Source organism: Natrix helvetica (assembly GCF_964273705.1).
Source record: "Natrix helvetica genome assembly, chromosome: 1".
NCBI lineage: Eukaryota > Metazoa > Chordata > Lepidosauria > Squamata > Natricidae > Natrix > Natrix helvetica.
In genome coordinates, this window is record NC_138548.1 from 198,565,140 (window position 1) to 198,581,806 (window position 16,667).

Consider the following 16,667-nt stretch of genomic DNA (forward strand, 5'->3'; position numbering starts at 1 on the left):
CAATTATTAATAATTTATTCCTTGCTCAATCCTTACTCCAATGAAATCATTAGTTTTGTCTCCTGGAAGGCGGGGTGACATGTTTGTTGGTTATTTTAGGAGGACATGGCAATGCAGGCTTTGAAAAGTTGTTTGCTAAGCTCCCATGTGACTCTAATTTTGCTGATTTTTTTTGGGGGGGGGGGGGCTGCAAGAAACTAATACATCTGCAATCATATATTGTTAAGCAGCATAGGAGCTGCTCATCCAATGCAGTATTTATTAACATATGCAGCAAATAAAATAAACCAGATCCTATTTTACAGATAAGGAGTAAAAAGGGAGTTTCGGTAATTAATAAGACTGGGGATTCAAGAATGATATTCTGACTTAACAGGACTTTCTTCATCATGATACAACTGACACAACAACATACAAGGCTGCAATGAATTTTTATTAGAGACTAGTATCTCCAGTTAACAACAGAACCTGGTTATTTCCAAAGCCAAAAAACAAAATCAGGGCAGAAGACTTCAGTTGGTGGAAGGTCTGTAGGGAAAGAAAAGTGTTTTAGCTTGGTCTCTGATGAAAAAAAAAAATCCTGAAAACACTCACTGAAATTAATAATTTTCAACATATTGAATTAAAACTACTTTCTATCTTTGGCAAGGGCAGAAACATGTCCTGAGAAGAAGGGAGGCTGATCACAGCAGCATCAAATTAATTTTGCAGAAAAAAATCCATGCAATTAGAGGTCCCCCCAAAAAACTTTAGAGTTGCAATCCCCATTTTAAGATCAAATTGTGATTCACAAGTGAGAGTTGATATGGATGTCACTGTCCTTTTTTTAAAAAAAAGGACTGAAAATTCAGAGAATGTGGAGTTTTACTTCAAATCGAATGAGATTTTGATCTTTCCATCTTTGTTATATTTTTAAACATGCATTTTTATTTAATTCTAGAGTCCTGTAGATGCTAACTTGGGATCCGAGGAGCGACACAGACACTGTTAGCAGCAGCTTCTATGACACTCTGCAAAAGCTGGACAACAGAAATTTCCCAATAAAAGAGTTGGGGGCTGCTGTCCTACATTTTGAAGTGTAAGGGAACGCCGGGCCAAGCACAACATAATCAAAACTAACTAACTTTGAAAAACTAACTACGTAGAGAGATTTTAAAAGTGAAAACTAAGGGCAAATATGCTCAGGGCATCAGGCATTTACTTACTTGGCCCATTCCACATTTAGGATCAAGTGATCATAGCCAAAGCCAGACACGCCTGCAATAGCCCTGGCAGCATCCTCACGGCGGTGAAAACTGATGAAGGCAAAGCCCTGAAGGAAAGTAACAGGAAGAACGATTAGAAGCAAGTAAGGGAGAGAACATTGGCGACCTCTCCAACTCTCACCTCCAGGGAGTTTCTCCTTTTCGCCTGTGGAAAGTGTTTTTTTTTCCTCCCATCCCACTTATCCACCCCTTACCTTGGACTGGCCAGTAGTTTTGTCCTTGGCCAGGTAAATGCGGGAGATGGATCCAAAAGGACGGAAGAGCTCTTGAAGGTCAGTCTCCCGGGTGTCCTCAGACAAGTTGGTGACGCGGATGGTGGCATTGTCATCAGCTATGGGTGGGAGAGAAAAGGAAAAAAAGATGGCTGCTGGCAGAAGTTGAAGGACTGGATGCCGGTGCAGATGCCAAAACATGCCGCTGTTAAGACCACAGCAGATATAGATAGCCAGCTTCCCTTTGCAGAAACTCACCTCTGCGATTTGGCTGCATGGATTCCCCTCTGCGACTGGCTCCATCTCTCAAGCTGGGTGGGACGTACTTCCCAGTCTTGCTCTGCTGAGCCTGAGCAGGCTCTGGTTCTGGAGACAAAATGTGGCTTAAGCAAAAGGTTGCGCACAGATGCCCTCCACTGTCCCTGACTTTTCCAGCTCTCACCTCCAGGGACTTTCTCCTTTTCGCCTGTGGAAAGACCCAGCTGCTCAGCTAGCTCCTTCTGCATGGGCCCCAGTGTATCCTTATACGGGCAGCGAGTGGTCCAGTGATCGCCCTTGCAGATACGGCATGACACGATCTTCTGCCCTTTTAGCTTGTTCATAGGGTCCTCCTCCTCCTGGCAATTCAAGTCCTGGAAAAGGGAAATGATGGCAGGCATAGATAAATGAGTAAAAGCTTATCTAACTCCCTTTTTCCTCTTCTGAATCCATGCAAATGTCACCTTACTTTTTTCACATATGCCAAAATGTGAACAAGCATAGCTAGCACAACCGCTGTGGAACAGTGCAAAAGGAATGTCATTCCTTTCCATAACCATCCATCCACTAATTTTGAATGCAATCTAGCATTCTCAAGAGATACGATAACAGCAACTGCCAGAATTCCCGGGGGGAAATAATTACAGAATGATTGATGTCCTGCATGCCGCCACTCACCTCCTTGCTGGTTATGAAAGTCATAAAGACATCATCGCTCACAGTAGTAGTAGCTACATTTGGGCCGGGGGCATCAAATTCAGAGTTGCCAAATTTCTTCCAGTTCTAAGGAGAAGAAGAAAAAGGTTGAATAACCGTTTCTCCCTCATTGGTGATCTTGAAAAGTTGGGACAAACTGTCCCCCCCCCAAATAAGACCTATCTCGAAAATAAGGCCGAGCCTGATTTTTAAGCATGTGCCTAATTATAAGCCCTACCCCCCAAAATAAGCCCTATCATCATCATCCTGGGCAGGGGGTGGGGCAGGCCAGCACAGGAGGCAGTGAGTTCATGGGGTCCGATGGTATCCAACATCAGCCACGGGTAAGCAGAGAGACGGTGGGACGGAGTGTAAAATGACAGAAGTGTAAATCGCCCAAACTTAGTTTGTGCTCAGCCAGGCATGGAGCTCAGGTCTTGCTCAGGCTGCTGCTATAACAAGGCAAAAAACCGTGCAGCGCGTTGGGATCGCCTCTACTCTCCCGTGCCTTTGCCTGCTGCCGGTGCCGCCACGTGTCAGAATAGCCTGCCTCCATTAATTCGGGTGTCAATCTGGCCCACCTACTCTTGGCTTGTCCATGGCTGGGATGCAGCAGGCCGTGCGGTGCATCGGAATTGACTTCCCCCCAGGCCTCTGTCAGGCAGCTGGGCCTGCTCCACCTGATGGTTTCATAGGGACTGTTTGCCCGCCTGGCTGTGCTGCTCTCGGTCACCTTACTGGGCTGCTCCTACCTGGCATGGGGTGAATTGGTTCAGATCTACAACCTCTGGAGTGCCTCCTCCCACCGCTGGTCTGCCAGGGCCCATTTGCCATTGGTCACCGGTGGAGCCACACCACCCATGCTACCTTGCCAGCTGTCGCCTTTGGGCTGCTAAGTACCAACTGCACGCCTACTCGGAAATGCAGGTGCTGGGCTAGAGGCTGAGCCCAGCACTCTTCAGGCCTTGGCCCTGTTGGGCACTCACCTTTCTCCTTGCCACAGCCTTGGAGGCCTTTCGAGTCTCAATTCTAAAGGTGCGGATGATCTGTGAAAGGACAGCAACTGATCACAAAGTGCTCAGGTGGGAATAAGTAATTCTGCATATGACTTTCTTATGTTTCACCCTATGATTGCTAAGCTTAAACTATTAGTAGCCTGTATCCCAAAGCCTACTTCTCTGAGTCTGCAGAACAGGACTACAAGGAAAGGAAAGAAGTGAAGCAGCATCAATATCTTCAAACCTGAAGAGAATAAGCAGCAATCGAGGATAGTTCACTTTCAGCTAACAATAAAAAATGTAGTATATGGGGAAGAACCTATCCTCTTCACTAAAGAAAGGCAACTAGCAATGAAAATGGGGTCACCGTCACAGGTCCTATTATATAGCAAACAATGAATCAGGAGAGGACTGTGAGTGGTCCAGACAAGAGAGACCCTGAGTGAGGAAGATGGACATACCCCTCAATCTTGGTTTCTACTCACCTTCACCTTACGGCCATCTTCCTCTTCTCTGTACTCAGTCACTGTCTTAATGTTTCCATTCACAACTTCTTTGGGAGGTGGGAGCGGCTCTGTAAAAAGGAGTATGGGAATTTACAAAGATTCGCATTGGGGGAACTGGAGACATTTCATGCTTTGCTTCCTCCTGCCATTCAGATAGATACAAATGTAGCTCCTACCTCCTTTGATAAGTTCTGGCTCGACGACCACAGTTACGGCTGCATTTTCGCTCAACACATCTGTCAGGGGAATATCTTTGAGTAGGTCACTGGTAATGCATTTATCTGTGAGGGAAAAGTATAGGGAGGCCAGCTGTTATATGCATACAAAATTCTTCAACCATCTAAATTATGGCAAAATTAGATGTTTAACGATTTATCAATTTGGAAGCAAAGTAGATTCATTAAAAATAAATAGCATAATACTCTACGTGCACAGAAGTATACCGTTCTACAATATTTTAAAAGCCCCAAATAGAGCCATTTAACCATACGTATTAAATGTGTACTGATATTTCCTACTGTTCACCTTCACTGTTATCCAATGGAAGATACTGTTTGTCAATTTAAGTTATCCAGAAAGAATGTCAACCTTACAATGTTGTTAGGGAATAAAGGAGAACTGTTTATATAAACTGCCCACCGAATGCAAATGCAAATGTAGAAAACAAAAAACCACCCACAACATAATGGAAATATGCAAGGAGACTGAAGTGATAAAGGACTGATTGGGATTTATGTAATTTAATAAACAAAACCAGACAGCTTTCAAAGGAACTTAATACTAGGGAGGTTTTCTTGACATTGCTTCTTTCTGAGATATAGGCATAAGATTTCAAAAGGGACAGGTGGAGAGATTGTGAGATAAAATCCACCATGTAAACAAAGTATTACTCTTGGCTAAGCAAAGAGCCAATTAACTGCACATTAAATCTCTCACCATCATCTCCTTCTTCTTCCACTTGATCTGCCCAACTGGGCTTGGAGCTAAAAGAGAGAAAAATATCATGTTAGGTACCTATTCACAAATTCCATAAATATATGTGTCCTCCCTCAATTTCATAATTATAAGACTGGTCTCTCATGTGTAGTACTTATTCTGTTACACAGTATTACAATATGCTCTGGATTCCATTCTAACTCGTTTCCGTAAAATGCACACTTCCTTCTTCGGATAGCAAGACATAGGTTTATTCCCAATCATATTTTAGTCTGTAGTAAAATAATAGTTTAAATATTTTTTTCAGCAGTTTAATCAAAATAACAATTTTGGTGAACAGCTATTGTTTTCCCTTTTTCTATAATTTCTAGTGGAGAAGCCAACAAGTTGACAGTTAGTCACAAAATGTAGGGCTAAAACCCTGGGTTAATTTTACCATCTGGTGAGTTTGTCTGCTTACATGTTCAGGACAAGACACCAAAGTTTTTCTCATAAAACATCTACATTTCCTCCTCTGCCATCTACCAAATTTTCCTAATTCCAGAGTCATGTGTTTCCTTTGTCCTAAAGCTATAATTCCATTACAGACAGCCAGTTTGCTGTAGTGGTTTAAGCATTGGCCTAGAACTCAGGAATGTGAGTTCTAGTCTCGCTTTAGACATAAAAGCCAGTTTGGTGACTTTGGGCCAGTCACTCTCTCTCAACCCAACCTAACACAATTTACAGGGCTTTTGTTCTGAGGAAAAATAGGATACAGGAGTGTTAGGTAAATTCACCACACTGACTTATATACAAAAAAGGTGGGATAAAAATCTAGTACAATAATATAAACCACTGTCAGTGGATCTTCTGAAATGCCAGCCTCCATATCCTCCAATTCATTCATACAATTGCCACTTAAGTTTTCTATCCCCATTGTACTTGTTTTCTTACTTCTAAAAACTCACCTTATTCAGATCAGATGTCAATACAGGTATTCCTCGATTTATGACCACAATTGAGTCCAAAATTTCAGTTGCTAAGCAAAACATTTAAGTGAATTTTCTCTCCTTTTGCAACCTTTCTTGCCAGTGTTATTAAGTGAATCACTGCAGTTGTTCAATTAGTACACGGCTGTTAAGTGAATCTGGCTTCTCCATTGACTTTGCTTGTCAGAAGGCCACAAAAGGGATCACATGAGCCCAGGACACTGCAACCGTCATAAATACGAGTCAGTCGCCAAGTGTCTGAATTTTGATCACATGACCGTGGAGATGCTGCAATGGTTGTAAATGTGAAAAATGCTCATGATTTACTTTTTTCAATGCCGTGGCAAGTTTGAATGGTCACTAAATCAACGGTTGCAAGTTGAGGACTACCTGTACACTGTCCAAAAACACTGCCCAGTGCATAATTTGGGATGGAGATTATGCTATTGTGTAAAACACTGTACAGGTAGTCCTCGACTTACAACAATTCATTTAGTGACTGTCTGAAGTTACAACAGCACTGAAAAAAGTGACATAGGAACATCTTTCAGGCTTATAACCGTTGCAGCAACCCCCATAGTGACCTGATTTACATTTGGACGCTTGGCAACTGACTCACTTTTATGGTGATTGCAGTGGCCCCAGAGTTGTGTGATCCCCTTTTGTGACCTTTGGACAAGTAAAATCAATGGAGGCCAGATTCACTTTAACAACTGTGTTACTAATTTAAGAACTGCAGCGACTCACTTAACAAATGTAGGGGAGGCAAGTCATAAAATGGGGCAAAAGTCACTTAACAAATTTCTCAGCAACATAAATTTTGGGCTGAATTGTGATGGTAAGTTGAGGACTATGTATACAGGAAAAAAAAACCTAATTGGGTTGGAAAGAGGCTTCCACTTTAGTTCCTACATTAGAACAGGGAGGCGGCTGCGTTTTTTTGCTGATCCCAGTCATGGGAACCACCCAAAGGCTTAGCTCCCCTCAGTGAAAACGGAATCAGGCTCAGAGCTTCACCCCCTTTCCCCAACGCCACTTCTTCCCCTCAAGGCGCATCGGTGGGAATTCATGGGGGGATTTTACGTGGCCACCTTCTTCTCCCTCCCTTTAATTTGTGTTTGGTTTATTGAAATGACAACCGCAAAAGTGTTCGGGAAACGTTCAGCGTGGACGCAGCATTTAATATACGAGGCGAGAGAAAGCCTTTGGCTTTTTTCGTTCCCCTCGTCTGGACAGCTGCGCAATGGCGCCCGAGGAGTTGGAAGGCCGACTCGTTCGTTCGAGAGTTCGCATCCCAGCCTTTCATGCACGAGAAGCAAGAATACGCCGGATGCACGTACGTGTGCGCGTGTGAATTCACACCGATATACGGCACTTCTGGGCGCGTCTGCATGCCTTTCGGATAACCGGCGACGACACGTGTGCGCCTTCCCGGGTGCCTCCCCCCCCTCTCGTGCGTGCCCACGCAGCACCTTCCCGTTACACCCCCTACCAGCCCCCCTCCCCTATTGCTTTTCTTACTCGTAGTCGCCGGTTGGCATCGTCGCCGATGGAAACGATCGGAGCAACTCAGGCCTTGCTCCAGGGCAGGAAGTGGGCGCTGCAACGCATAAGAGTGACGCACAATAGAGCGCCGCAAGAGACATGAGGCATCCTGGGAGATGTAGTTCTGCTGCTCGACGTAAACGGAATCGTGCTGCTCTTCGCCTGCGTGTCAGAACTCCTACCACGTTCTGACACGTGGCAGGAGACGAGAATGTAGGCTTCATATTTGGATGCAAATCCTCTTTACAAACAAACAAACAAAAAAGCTGTTCAGCGAGTTTCTCTCTTTTTCCTCGCAAATAGCAGTTGCCATTTGCTATCTGAAGACGGTTGGCATCGTCTCAGAGTCTCAGTTCTCTGAGAATCACTCAAAATATTAGTTCTCTGCATTGATACTTTTGCATGCTATTTATTTCAAAACAACACATTCTATTTTTCTCCATGTGATTGAAAGAACATACTAAATCCACTGGGACTGCTTCGAATGTATGAATAGAAAATTCTGGCATTACCACTGAACTGCAAAATATATGAGTTAACATTTGCTCATTGTTCATTTTTTGGTTCTTAAGTAATATACGTGTGGTCACACAGTGAGTGGATTCACACTGAACTTAACCATAATGCAATTTAATTAGTTTTGCTTTAGCCAGATGGGTGACTTTGGTATATTAACCATAGGGTTTACTATGTTGTGAAGACCTAGCCAGTTCTAGTTTCATGAGCATGCCAAGATTAAACTGACTCAACACGATGCATAAACTATATTTCCTTAATCCCAATGTCAATTTTCAACTCCCTATGCTTAATTCCAATGCCGTGAGGGGGGTGATCTAGTGTGCATTATCAAGACCTGGCTGAATACAGAGGGGTGATTCTTCTTTCAGAAACCTGCTTTGGATTTTGAGGATGCAATCAAAAAGATGGTGACTTTCAGAAATGCTGCTCTAGACATAGCTGGTTATGAGAATCTATTGATGAGATTATGCCCTGGGAATATATGGGACTATTGCCACTATATTGGCCTTCTTGCTTCATAGCAACATTCCTACCTGAGCTCCTCCAGGATGGAGTTTTCCAAACTAGTACTAGTGGAGGACTTCTCTGGACATAGATTCAGCCATGGCTCAGGAGTTCATGGCTGCCAAAACTTGAACCTGACCCAGAGAGTTTATGGGACCAATTTAAAATAATGATTGCACATTTTGAGGTGTGCGTGTCTGCCTTTGAGTCAGTGTTGACTTCTGGTGACTGCTTAGAAAAGTCTCTGAAGTTTTCTTGGCATAATTTCAGAAGTGGTTTGACATTTACCTTTTGGTCTCAGAAATCCATCACAGCGGGTGTCCAAAATGTGTCTCTGCCGTACGCAGTTTATTTGGCTTTTATACAGTTTTAACAAGCAAAGCAAGAGCATAGGTAGCAACAGCACCTTATTGGCTTATTCTCCCAGTCAGTCTCTAAGACCATCCCAGCCAGGATAGAATCTCACATAACACAACAGTTCCTGGTACTGACTGGTTCTACTAATTAGGTGAGGTCATAGATGTTGAGGTAATTGATTACTGAGATCATGGCAGTTTGCTGTGCATGTCTGTACATAACCTTTGTATAACCTCTACAATGACCTTCTTCCTAGGACTGACAGTGATTGACCCAAAGTCACCCAGCTGACTGTGCCTATGAGAACTCATGTCTTCTGGTTTCTAGGTTGGTTCCTTAACCATTATACCAAATTGTTACATACATTTCCCCCCTCATAGCAGTGTTAGATTTGCAAGTGGGAGATATCACTATCTATCCCTTGCTGTGGCTGATCACTGTTAATTCTCCAATCACTTCTTGTGGCAGGGTAGAAGTATCTGTTACATAGGTCTATCCCATATATCTGATGAACCCTGTTAGGTTTTAAAAAGATGTTTTTCTGCTCTTATTGCATCCAGAGATAGTTGTGCAACAGCTTTTGAATGTCCTAATTTCTTCTAAGGGGCACCAAGGCTGCAACGCTAAGCTTGTGGGCTAAAGGTGCTTGGATTTCTTCAGATTCCAGTTGTACAATTTCCTTTGAGACTGAGATATGGATCAGAGTGGTTGCCTGGCATGAGTTTGAACCCATTATAGGTAATTCTCAACTTATAACCATTCATTTGAAATTATAACAGTACTGAAAAAATGACTTACAACCGGTCATCACACAATTGTCTTAGTATCCCTGGGAATAACCTGATTGTGATCTGGGCATTTGGCAACCAGCTCATATTTATAGCAGTTGGAATTTTCCAGGGTCACATGATCTTCATTTGTAACTGTCTCCAGCAAACTTCCGACAAGCAAAATAAATGAGGAAGTCAACGGAAATTTGTAAGATGCAGCCCTTTATGTCTCACTTAATGATCACAGAGTTTGGTCAACGAGATCCACCTGCTTTGAGTTTCTTCCGTAAGCCATGGCATCTAGAGGGACCCAAGGGGTGTGCTTTCTCTGTTCAAGCCACTGTCCTAGGGAACATCATTCCCCCTGATGTTTAGACAGCCCAAACATTCTGGACACAGTTTTTATTTTGTACCAGACTAGGAGATCAGTCCATAAAAAACATAAGCCATTCAAAGAAATGGACAATTCATAATGCATACTTATTAGGTAGTTGTTTACGAGACTCAATATAAGAAAATGTGGTGGGCATAGAACATCTGTACTCCGTAACAGCTTTTGAGGAAATGCTGGTTTCCAAACATTTCCTGTGACCAGTTAACAAGTAGGTCCTTAACAACCAGAAGATTGGTATAACAGTGGTAGATCCAGAGGTAATATTAGCCAAATCAAATGTAACAGGGGACAATCATTTTGGAAAAAACAACAACGGCCCTCTAATAATTTATAGGAGATTTATTTGAAGAAATATTACAACATATAAAAACTACATAAAGTATTATTTCCACCTGTATAAAGTGGCTGATTAGTTTTCAATACAATGCATAATGAAAACATTCTCTACTCCCCCAACTCATACACGCACGCACGCACACACTTACACACATGGATAGGCACTGCACAGTTGATCATTTGAGAATGGCAGTGGGAACATTGAAACAGTTTCAGAATGTCAACCAAGTAGACAAACACTGTTCACAAATACAGGCTTGAAAGGAGAGAGACAAAACACATACACGCACAAAGAAACCAAAACCCTGAACAAACCAAAACCTCCAACAATTTTCAGTATGTCCAGAGGTAAGAAAATAAACCAGGAAAATAACAGAAGAACATGAAAAATTATCAGTGCATGTTTGGGTGTTCAGGTGCTGGAGCTGAGGTGCAGCAGATGGGCAATTTACAAATTAATTCGAAGTGTCCATCTTTTCCTGTTTGATGGCATCTGTAGAGAAACAAAACAGCTAGATAGTCAGAAAAACAAATGCACATTAAAGCTCTCCTGTACAGAGAATACAGTTATCTGAAAGCTATGGATCAGCTTCTCACTCTTTTCTTTGCTGGAAAGAACGTGACTTCCTTCCTACAGACTTCCCAAGTACATCTTTGTATCTACAGTATTTTCAAACTATTAAAAGGCATTTCAGATGAGGGCCACTATGTTTCTAGTCTCCATGCCAACCCCTCAAAGATAGTAAACAAACTTTGGACAAAGTTCACTTAGCCGTTCTATCTGGAGGACTCCATAGGGAAGTGATGGCGAACCTATGGCACGCGTGCCACAGGTGGCACGCGGAGCCATTTGTCAGGGCACGAGAGGCACTGCCCTGTCAGCTGGCCAGTGCGCATGCGCGTGCTGGCCAGCTGAGTTCACCCTTTTTAAAAGCCATTTTTCGCCCTCCCCAGGCGCCAGAGGCTTTATAGGAGCCTGGGGAGGGTGAAAACCAGAAGATCTTAGATGGTTCCGCCCCAGGCGACTGATGGAACCAGATAGGTTCCAGACGGAGCTTGGGCCACCTCCTGTTGCCCTGACCCGCTCCCGGACGGAGGACCTGGTGGCCACATGGAACAGTGCGGCGGCCGGGGCCTTGGACCGGGTGGCGCCCTTGCGGGCTCTCCGGTGGCAGCGAACCACCCTGGCCCCTTGGTTTTCCGAGGAGCTGAGGGTGATGAAGCGCCACAAGAGACGCCTAGAGAGCAGATGGAGATCCTCTCGGGCCGAATCTGACCGAACACAGGTAAGAGCCCATTTACGGACCTACCTTGTGGCACTAAGGGTGGCTAAACGTCGATATTATGCCACCCTTATTGCGTCTGCAGAAAACCGCCCTGCTGCCCTGTTTCGGGTGACCCGCTCCCTCCTTTCACAGAGGTCGCGGGAAGCCCCTTTACAGGGGAGGGCAGAGGAATTTGGGGAATATCTGCAGGACAAAATCGCTCAGATCCGGAGCGAATGGGTCCCCTTCAGTGATCGTGAGAAGACACCGGAGGCGAGTCTTGAGGTATCTATCTGGGAGGAGTTTGACTCTGTTGCCGCCGAGGATATGGACAGGCTACGCGGGCGACTGCGGGCCACCACATGTTTATTGGACCCGTGCCCCTCCTGGCTTGTACTGGCAACTTGGGAGGTTACACGTGACTGGCTCCTGGGTCTGGTGAACGCCTCGCTGGAGGAGGGGTTCCTGCCAACCGCCTTGAAAGAGGCGGTGGTGAGGCCCCTACTTAAGAGGCCTTCCCTAGACCCATTGGAGTTAGCCAATTATCGTCCTGTCTCCAACCTTCCCTTTTTAGCGAAGGTTGTTGAGAGTGTGGTGGCGCAGCAGTTCCCTCGACACCTGGAGGAAATTACTTATCTAGACCCGCGCCAGTCCGGTTTCCGACCCGGTCACAGCACAGAGACGGCTTTGGTCGCGTTGGTGGATGATCTCTGGAGGGCGAAAGATGGGGGCTGTTCCTCCATCTTAGTCCTGTTAGACCTCTCAGCGGCTTTCGATACCATCGACCATGGTATCCTATTGCGTCGCCTGGAGGGGATGGGAGTGAGGGGCACCGTTTTGCGGTGGTTCTCCTCCTTCCTCTCCGGTCGGACGCAATGTGTGTTGGCGGGAGAGCAGACGTCGACCCTGAGGCCGCTCACGTGTGGAGTGCCACAGGGGTCGGTCCTCTCTCCTCTCCTGTTCAACACATACATGAAACCGCTGGGCGAGATCATTCGAGGATTCGGGGTTGAGTGCCATCTGTATGCAGATGACACTCAGTTGTACATTTGTACCCCGAACCACCCCAACGAAGCCGTCGAGGTGATGTCCCGGTGTCTGGAAGCCGTGCGGGTCTGGATGGGCGACAACAGACTCAAACTCAACCCTTCCAAGACGGAGTGGCTGTGGCTACCGGTGCCCCGCTTTAGCCAATGTGTTCCATCTCTGGCCATTGGGGGGGAACAACTGCCCCCGGTGGATAGGGTATGCAATTTGGGCGTCCTCCTAGATTCCCGGCTGTCGCTAGATGATCATGTGACGGCCGTGGCTAGGGGGGCGTTCCACCAGGTTCGCCTGGTGCGCCAATTGCGTCCCTTACTGGAGCGGGACGCCCTTTGCACAGTCACCCATGCCCTAGTGACTTCTCGCCTTGATTACTGTAACGCTCTCTACATGGGGCTCCCCTTGAGATGCACCAGAAGGCTCCAGCTGGTCCAGAATGCAGCCGCGCGGGTTATTATGGGGAGTACTAGGTACTCCCATGTAACACCTTTCCTGCGCGAGCTGCACTGGCTACCTGTGGCCTTTCGGGTGCGTTTCAAGGTGTTGATCGTCATCTTCAAAGCGCTCCATGGCTCGGGACCTAGTTATTTGCAGGATCGCATTCTACCCCATACATCCCTGCGACCAATCCGCTCTCACAGAGAGGGCCTCCTCCGGGTACCTTCCGCTAAACAGTGCGGGCGGGCGGTGCCTAGGAGTAGGGCCTTCTCTGTGATGGGCCCAACCCTCTGGAACGACCTCCCCCCCGATATTAGAACCACCTCTGATCTCTGCTCCTTCCGCAAGAAACTCAAGACCCACCTGTTTCGAGTAGCTGGCCTGGCCTAATTATAATTATAATCGTAACTGTATTTAACATCTATTACTAACTTTCCTGGATGGCTTTTTAAATTTCATATTGGGGTTTTAAATGGGTTTTAAAATTGTTTTTAATTATTTAAATTGGTTTTGGGGTTTTATATACAGACAGTGTGTGTGTGTTGTTTTGTTCTATGCCTTGTGTTATTTTCCGTTGTTTTGATCATGAATGGTCTGTACACCGCCCCGAGTCCCTACGGGGAGAGGGGGCGGTCTATAAATTAAATAAACCTGAAACCTGAAAACAGCCTCCCCCGGATGCCCTCCAGAGGCATCAGGTAAGCCTCCGGACAGTCCCTGAAGCCTTCGGAGCGCTCAAAACGATCCTCCGAGCAAACCAGAAGTCACTTCCGGTTTGCTTAGAGGGTCGTTTTAAGCATTCCGAAGGCTTCCCTGACGCCTCCGGAGGGCGTCTGGGGGAGGCTGTTTTCGCCCTCCCCAAGTTCCTATAAAGCCTCTGGAGCCTGGGGAGGGCGAAAAAAGCATGTACAAATGGGGTGGGGGAGCGCCTATAGTGCGCACATGCGCACTGGGGTTGCGCATTGCATTATGGGTGCGGCACGCCCACACACGACCCCCCTGTGCTCCCCCCACTTATGGCACGCGAGCTGAAAAAGGTTTGCCATCGCTGCCATAGGGTGCACAAAAGAACTACAATCCTAATTTATAGAAGACCAGATTGAGTTGTGCCACCTGGTTCACAGCAAGTGCAAAACCGCTTGAGCTCTTGAATACAGAAATCAAATGTCCCTTTTCAAATAAGCTCAACAACATTCCAATAACGTACCTGTGGCATCCTCTTTCATTTTTGCCAACACACACAGTTTGATTTCTAGCCCAATGGCTTTTGCCAGAGGTGGAGGGACTGCGTTTCCCACCTGCACAAAGAAAGCACAAGCAAGGGTGAAGAGTTGGTACATGCACCGTTTCTGCCTGAAAAGTAAGAGGCCTCATATGGCAAAGCCCTACTCTGGCTGCAGGGCCACTAAATGGAAAGAGCCTGCACTGTGAACAAAGCTGATCCCAAGGAAGGTAAGAAACATCTCTCTTCCCTTCATTGCATCAAAGCCCTGATATATGTCCAAAGACCTACTTTTACTTGGGAACCAACCCACAGAGAGAGGCTTTTACAGCATTATGTAACAATGAACTACATTTTATCGAAGGTGTCTTAGCCTTGGTATCAAGAGTACAAAAATATGGGGAAGCCTTCTTCATCTAATCACAAATGTTAACACTGTAATTTATACATCTCCCCTGGCAAATATTTTCATCCTTGAGGGATTCATTGATAGTTGCTTCTTTCATATAAAAAAAACATTTGTCAATTGATCCCTACATTCCAGAAAGCCACTTTTGTACTTTTTATTTTTCTGTTTTTAGGTGTTTCCTAATGAAGAATTCTGCACTGTTGGTTGCTCTTAATAAAGAGCAACCATCCAAGTAAGGATCTTTTCCCATTTTTGAGGTGTCTAAGAAAATACTACAGTATGTTCAGCCAATTGAAATGGAGTTTATCCCTAGAAGAAAATCCTTTCCCCAAGGTTATTTTCTCGTGCTAACTTGCAAACAACTACAAACAATAACAGAAAAAACATTTTCAAAATTGCTACAGGAGGAAAGTGTTCCTCAAATGTTCTTAAGAGATAGAGCAACAGAACAAGAGAGTGTTCAGATTCTAAAAAACTCTAGTGAAATTTTACATATAGAAATCTTCTCTAGGAAGGCTCCGCAGCCACTTACCTGCCTGTGCTTGTCCAATACATTTCCAAAGAGCCTGTAAGTATCAGGGAATCCCTGGGACCGTGCACACTCTCGCACACTCACTACTCTGTGCTGTTCGGGGTGAAGCACACGGCCCTGGAAAAAGGAGAGCAGAGTCACTGGCAGCTTTTGTGTTGAGATGTAGTTAACTACTATATTTGGGGCTTATGATTGAGTCACCCAGGTTCCTCCACAATAAATATGGGCCATTTTTTTCCCTCAAGCACAGAAATACCATATCATCTTCTAATTGCCCTCAGCCCACTAGGAAAGCAAGCTTTATAGAAAACGTTAAAAGTTAAAACATTAGGATTAACAACAAACTGAATAAAAAGGGACCATTATGTAAGCAGGGTAGAGGTGGGATCTTTTTTTCTAATATACTACCTGGATTGTTTTAGAGATATTTATGTTATGATTTTAATGTTTTATGCTGTAAACCATCCAGAGTTGAAAAAGAATGGGGCACTCCCATCGGCGCCTCAAGCAGAAGCAGGTTTTCAGGCCCTCTCAGAAGGTCAAAGGGTGGGCACTCATCTCATCTCAAGGGGCATTATATTGCACAGGATGGGCGCCACAGCAGAAAAGGTCCTTTTGGACCTTGCCGGCCAAAATTCCTTGGCCGATGGGATCTGAACATGTCTCTTTTTCTGGGCCAAATGGAGTAGGTCAATCCCATTGGAGTGAGATAGTTCCTAAGGTAGTTTGGACCCATGCCAAAAACTTTTAAGAGTGTCAACCAACACCTTGAATTTGACCTGGAACCAAATTGGCCACCGATGCAGTTCAGGCAACAGTGATGTTACATGGATGGATCTAGGGCCCCCTAAAACAATCTGCACTGCTGCGTTTTCTGCCTTTCTTAATAGCATTCAATATAGCTTTCCTATAAAGCCAGAGATGCTACAAGCAAGAAAGTACATACGAAGGGAATAGAATAGGATAGGGAATATACTGGAATATCAGTATGATGATGAGCCACTGGGCTCGTTCCAGGCCCCTTCCCTTCACTTACCTGTTTCCCCATGGGCTCAGGGTTGGTGACTGTTGTGCTGAAGAATCCATCCCACTCTAGCCTTCCATACAAGCCTGCCCAATGGTTGTGCCGGTTCCCCGTGTGAGGCAAACACCAAGGGATCAAGGTGTTGAACTGCCGGTCTGCAGGGTCACATGCCTTGCCTGGAGGAGTTTGAATAGAATTCAGCTTACTTTTCACTGAAAGTACGGCTGGGGATCTCCTTTGACATTTTGCTCTGCTTTGCTCCATCAGAAGCAGGAGTAGGACTAATAGCACTGGGGAATTCATCCCACACCCAAGCTAAAGGAAGGAGCAAAGGGGGTTGTAGCTGCACCCCAGGTAAATCTAAATAATCGGAAAAATTGGAATGTAGCAAGAACTTGAAAGGGTAAGTATTTGGGAAGTAAGAATCCCCTTCTCACTGAGCAGCACTTACTTCATGCTTGTTAGCAAC

General features: G+C 45.2%; 2 protein-coding genes across 3 annotated transcripts in view; both read right to left on the reverse strand.

Moving 5' to 3' along the window:
- Positions 1–412: 412 nt before the first annotated feature.
- Positions 413–7,473, reverse strand: EIF3G (eukaryotic translation initiation factor 3 subunit G; the record flags this gene model as incomplete). Of its 2 annotated transcripts, XM_081938342.1 has the most annotated exons (11): positions 7,361–7,472; positions 4,872–4,918; positions 4,112–4,216; positions 3,915–4,003; positions 3,418–3,477; positions 2,414–2,518; positions 1,920–2,109; positions 1,736–1,843; positions 1,460–1,596; positions 1,206–1,312; positions 413–528 (listed from the first exon to the last, which is right to left on the reverse strand). In XM_081938342.1, exons 1-11 carry the CDS (start codon positions 7,378–7,380, stop codon positions 513–515), a joined length of 984 nt encoding a protein of 327 aa, XP_081794468.1. In that variant the 5' UTR covers positions 7,381–7,472. The 2 variants fall into 2 exon arrangements, with proteins under 2 accessions (XP_081794468.1, XP_081794469.1); XM_081938343.1 differs by lacking the exon at positions 413–528 and having other exon boundaries at positions 1,202–1,312; positions 7,361–7,473.
- A 2,779-nt stretch (positions 7,474–10,252) lies between these two features.
- Positions 10,253–16,667, reverse strand: part of DNMT1 (DNA methyltransferase 1) — a 59,785-nt gene continuing 53,370 nt past the window's right edge. The window contains exons 31-34 of the mRNA XM_081937076.1: positions 16,211–16,374; positions 15,175–15,291; positions 14,219–14,309; positions 10,253–10,757 (exon numbers count right to left, since the gene is read on the reverse strand). Coding sequence (XP_081793202.1) covers positions 10,720–10,757; positions 14,219–14,309; positions 15,175–15,291; positions 16,211–16,374 — 410 coding nt within the window. The 3' untranslated portion in view covers positions 10,253–10,719. The remainder of the gene's footprint in view (positions 10,758–14,218; positions 14,310–15,174; positions 15,292–16,210; positions 16,375–16,667) is intronic.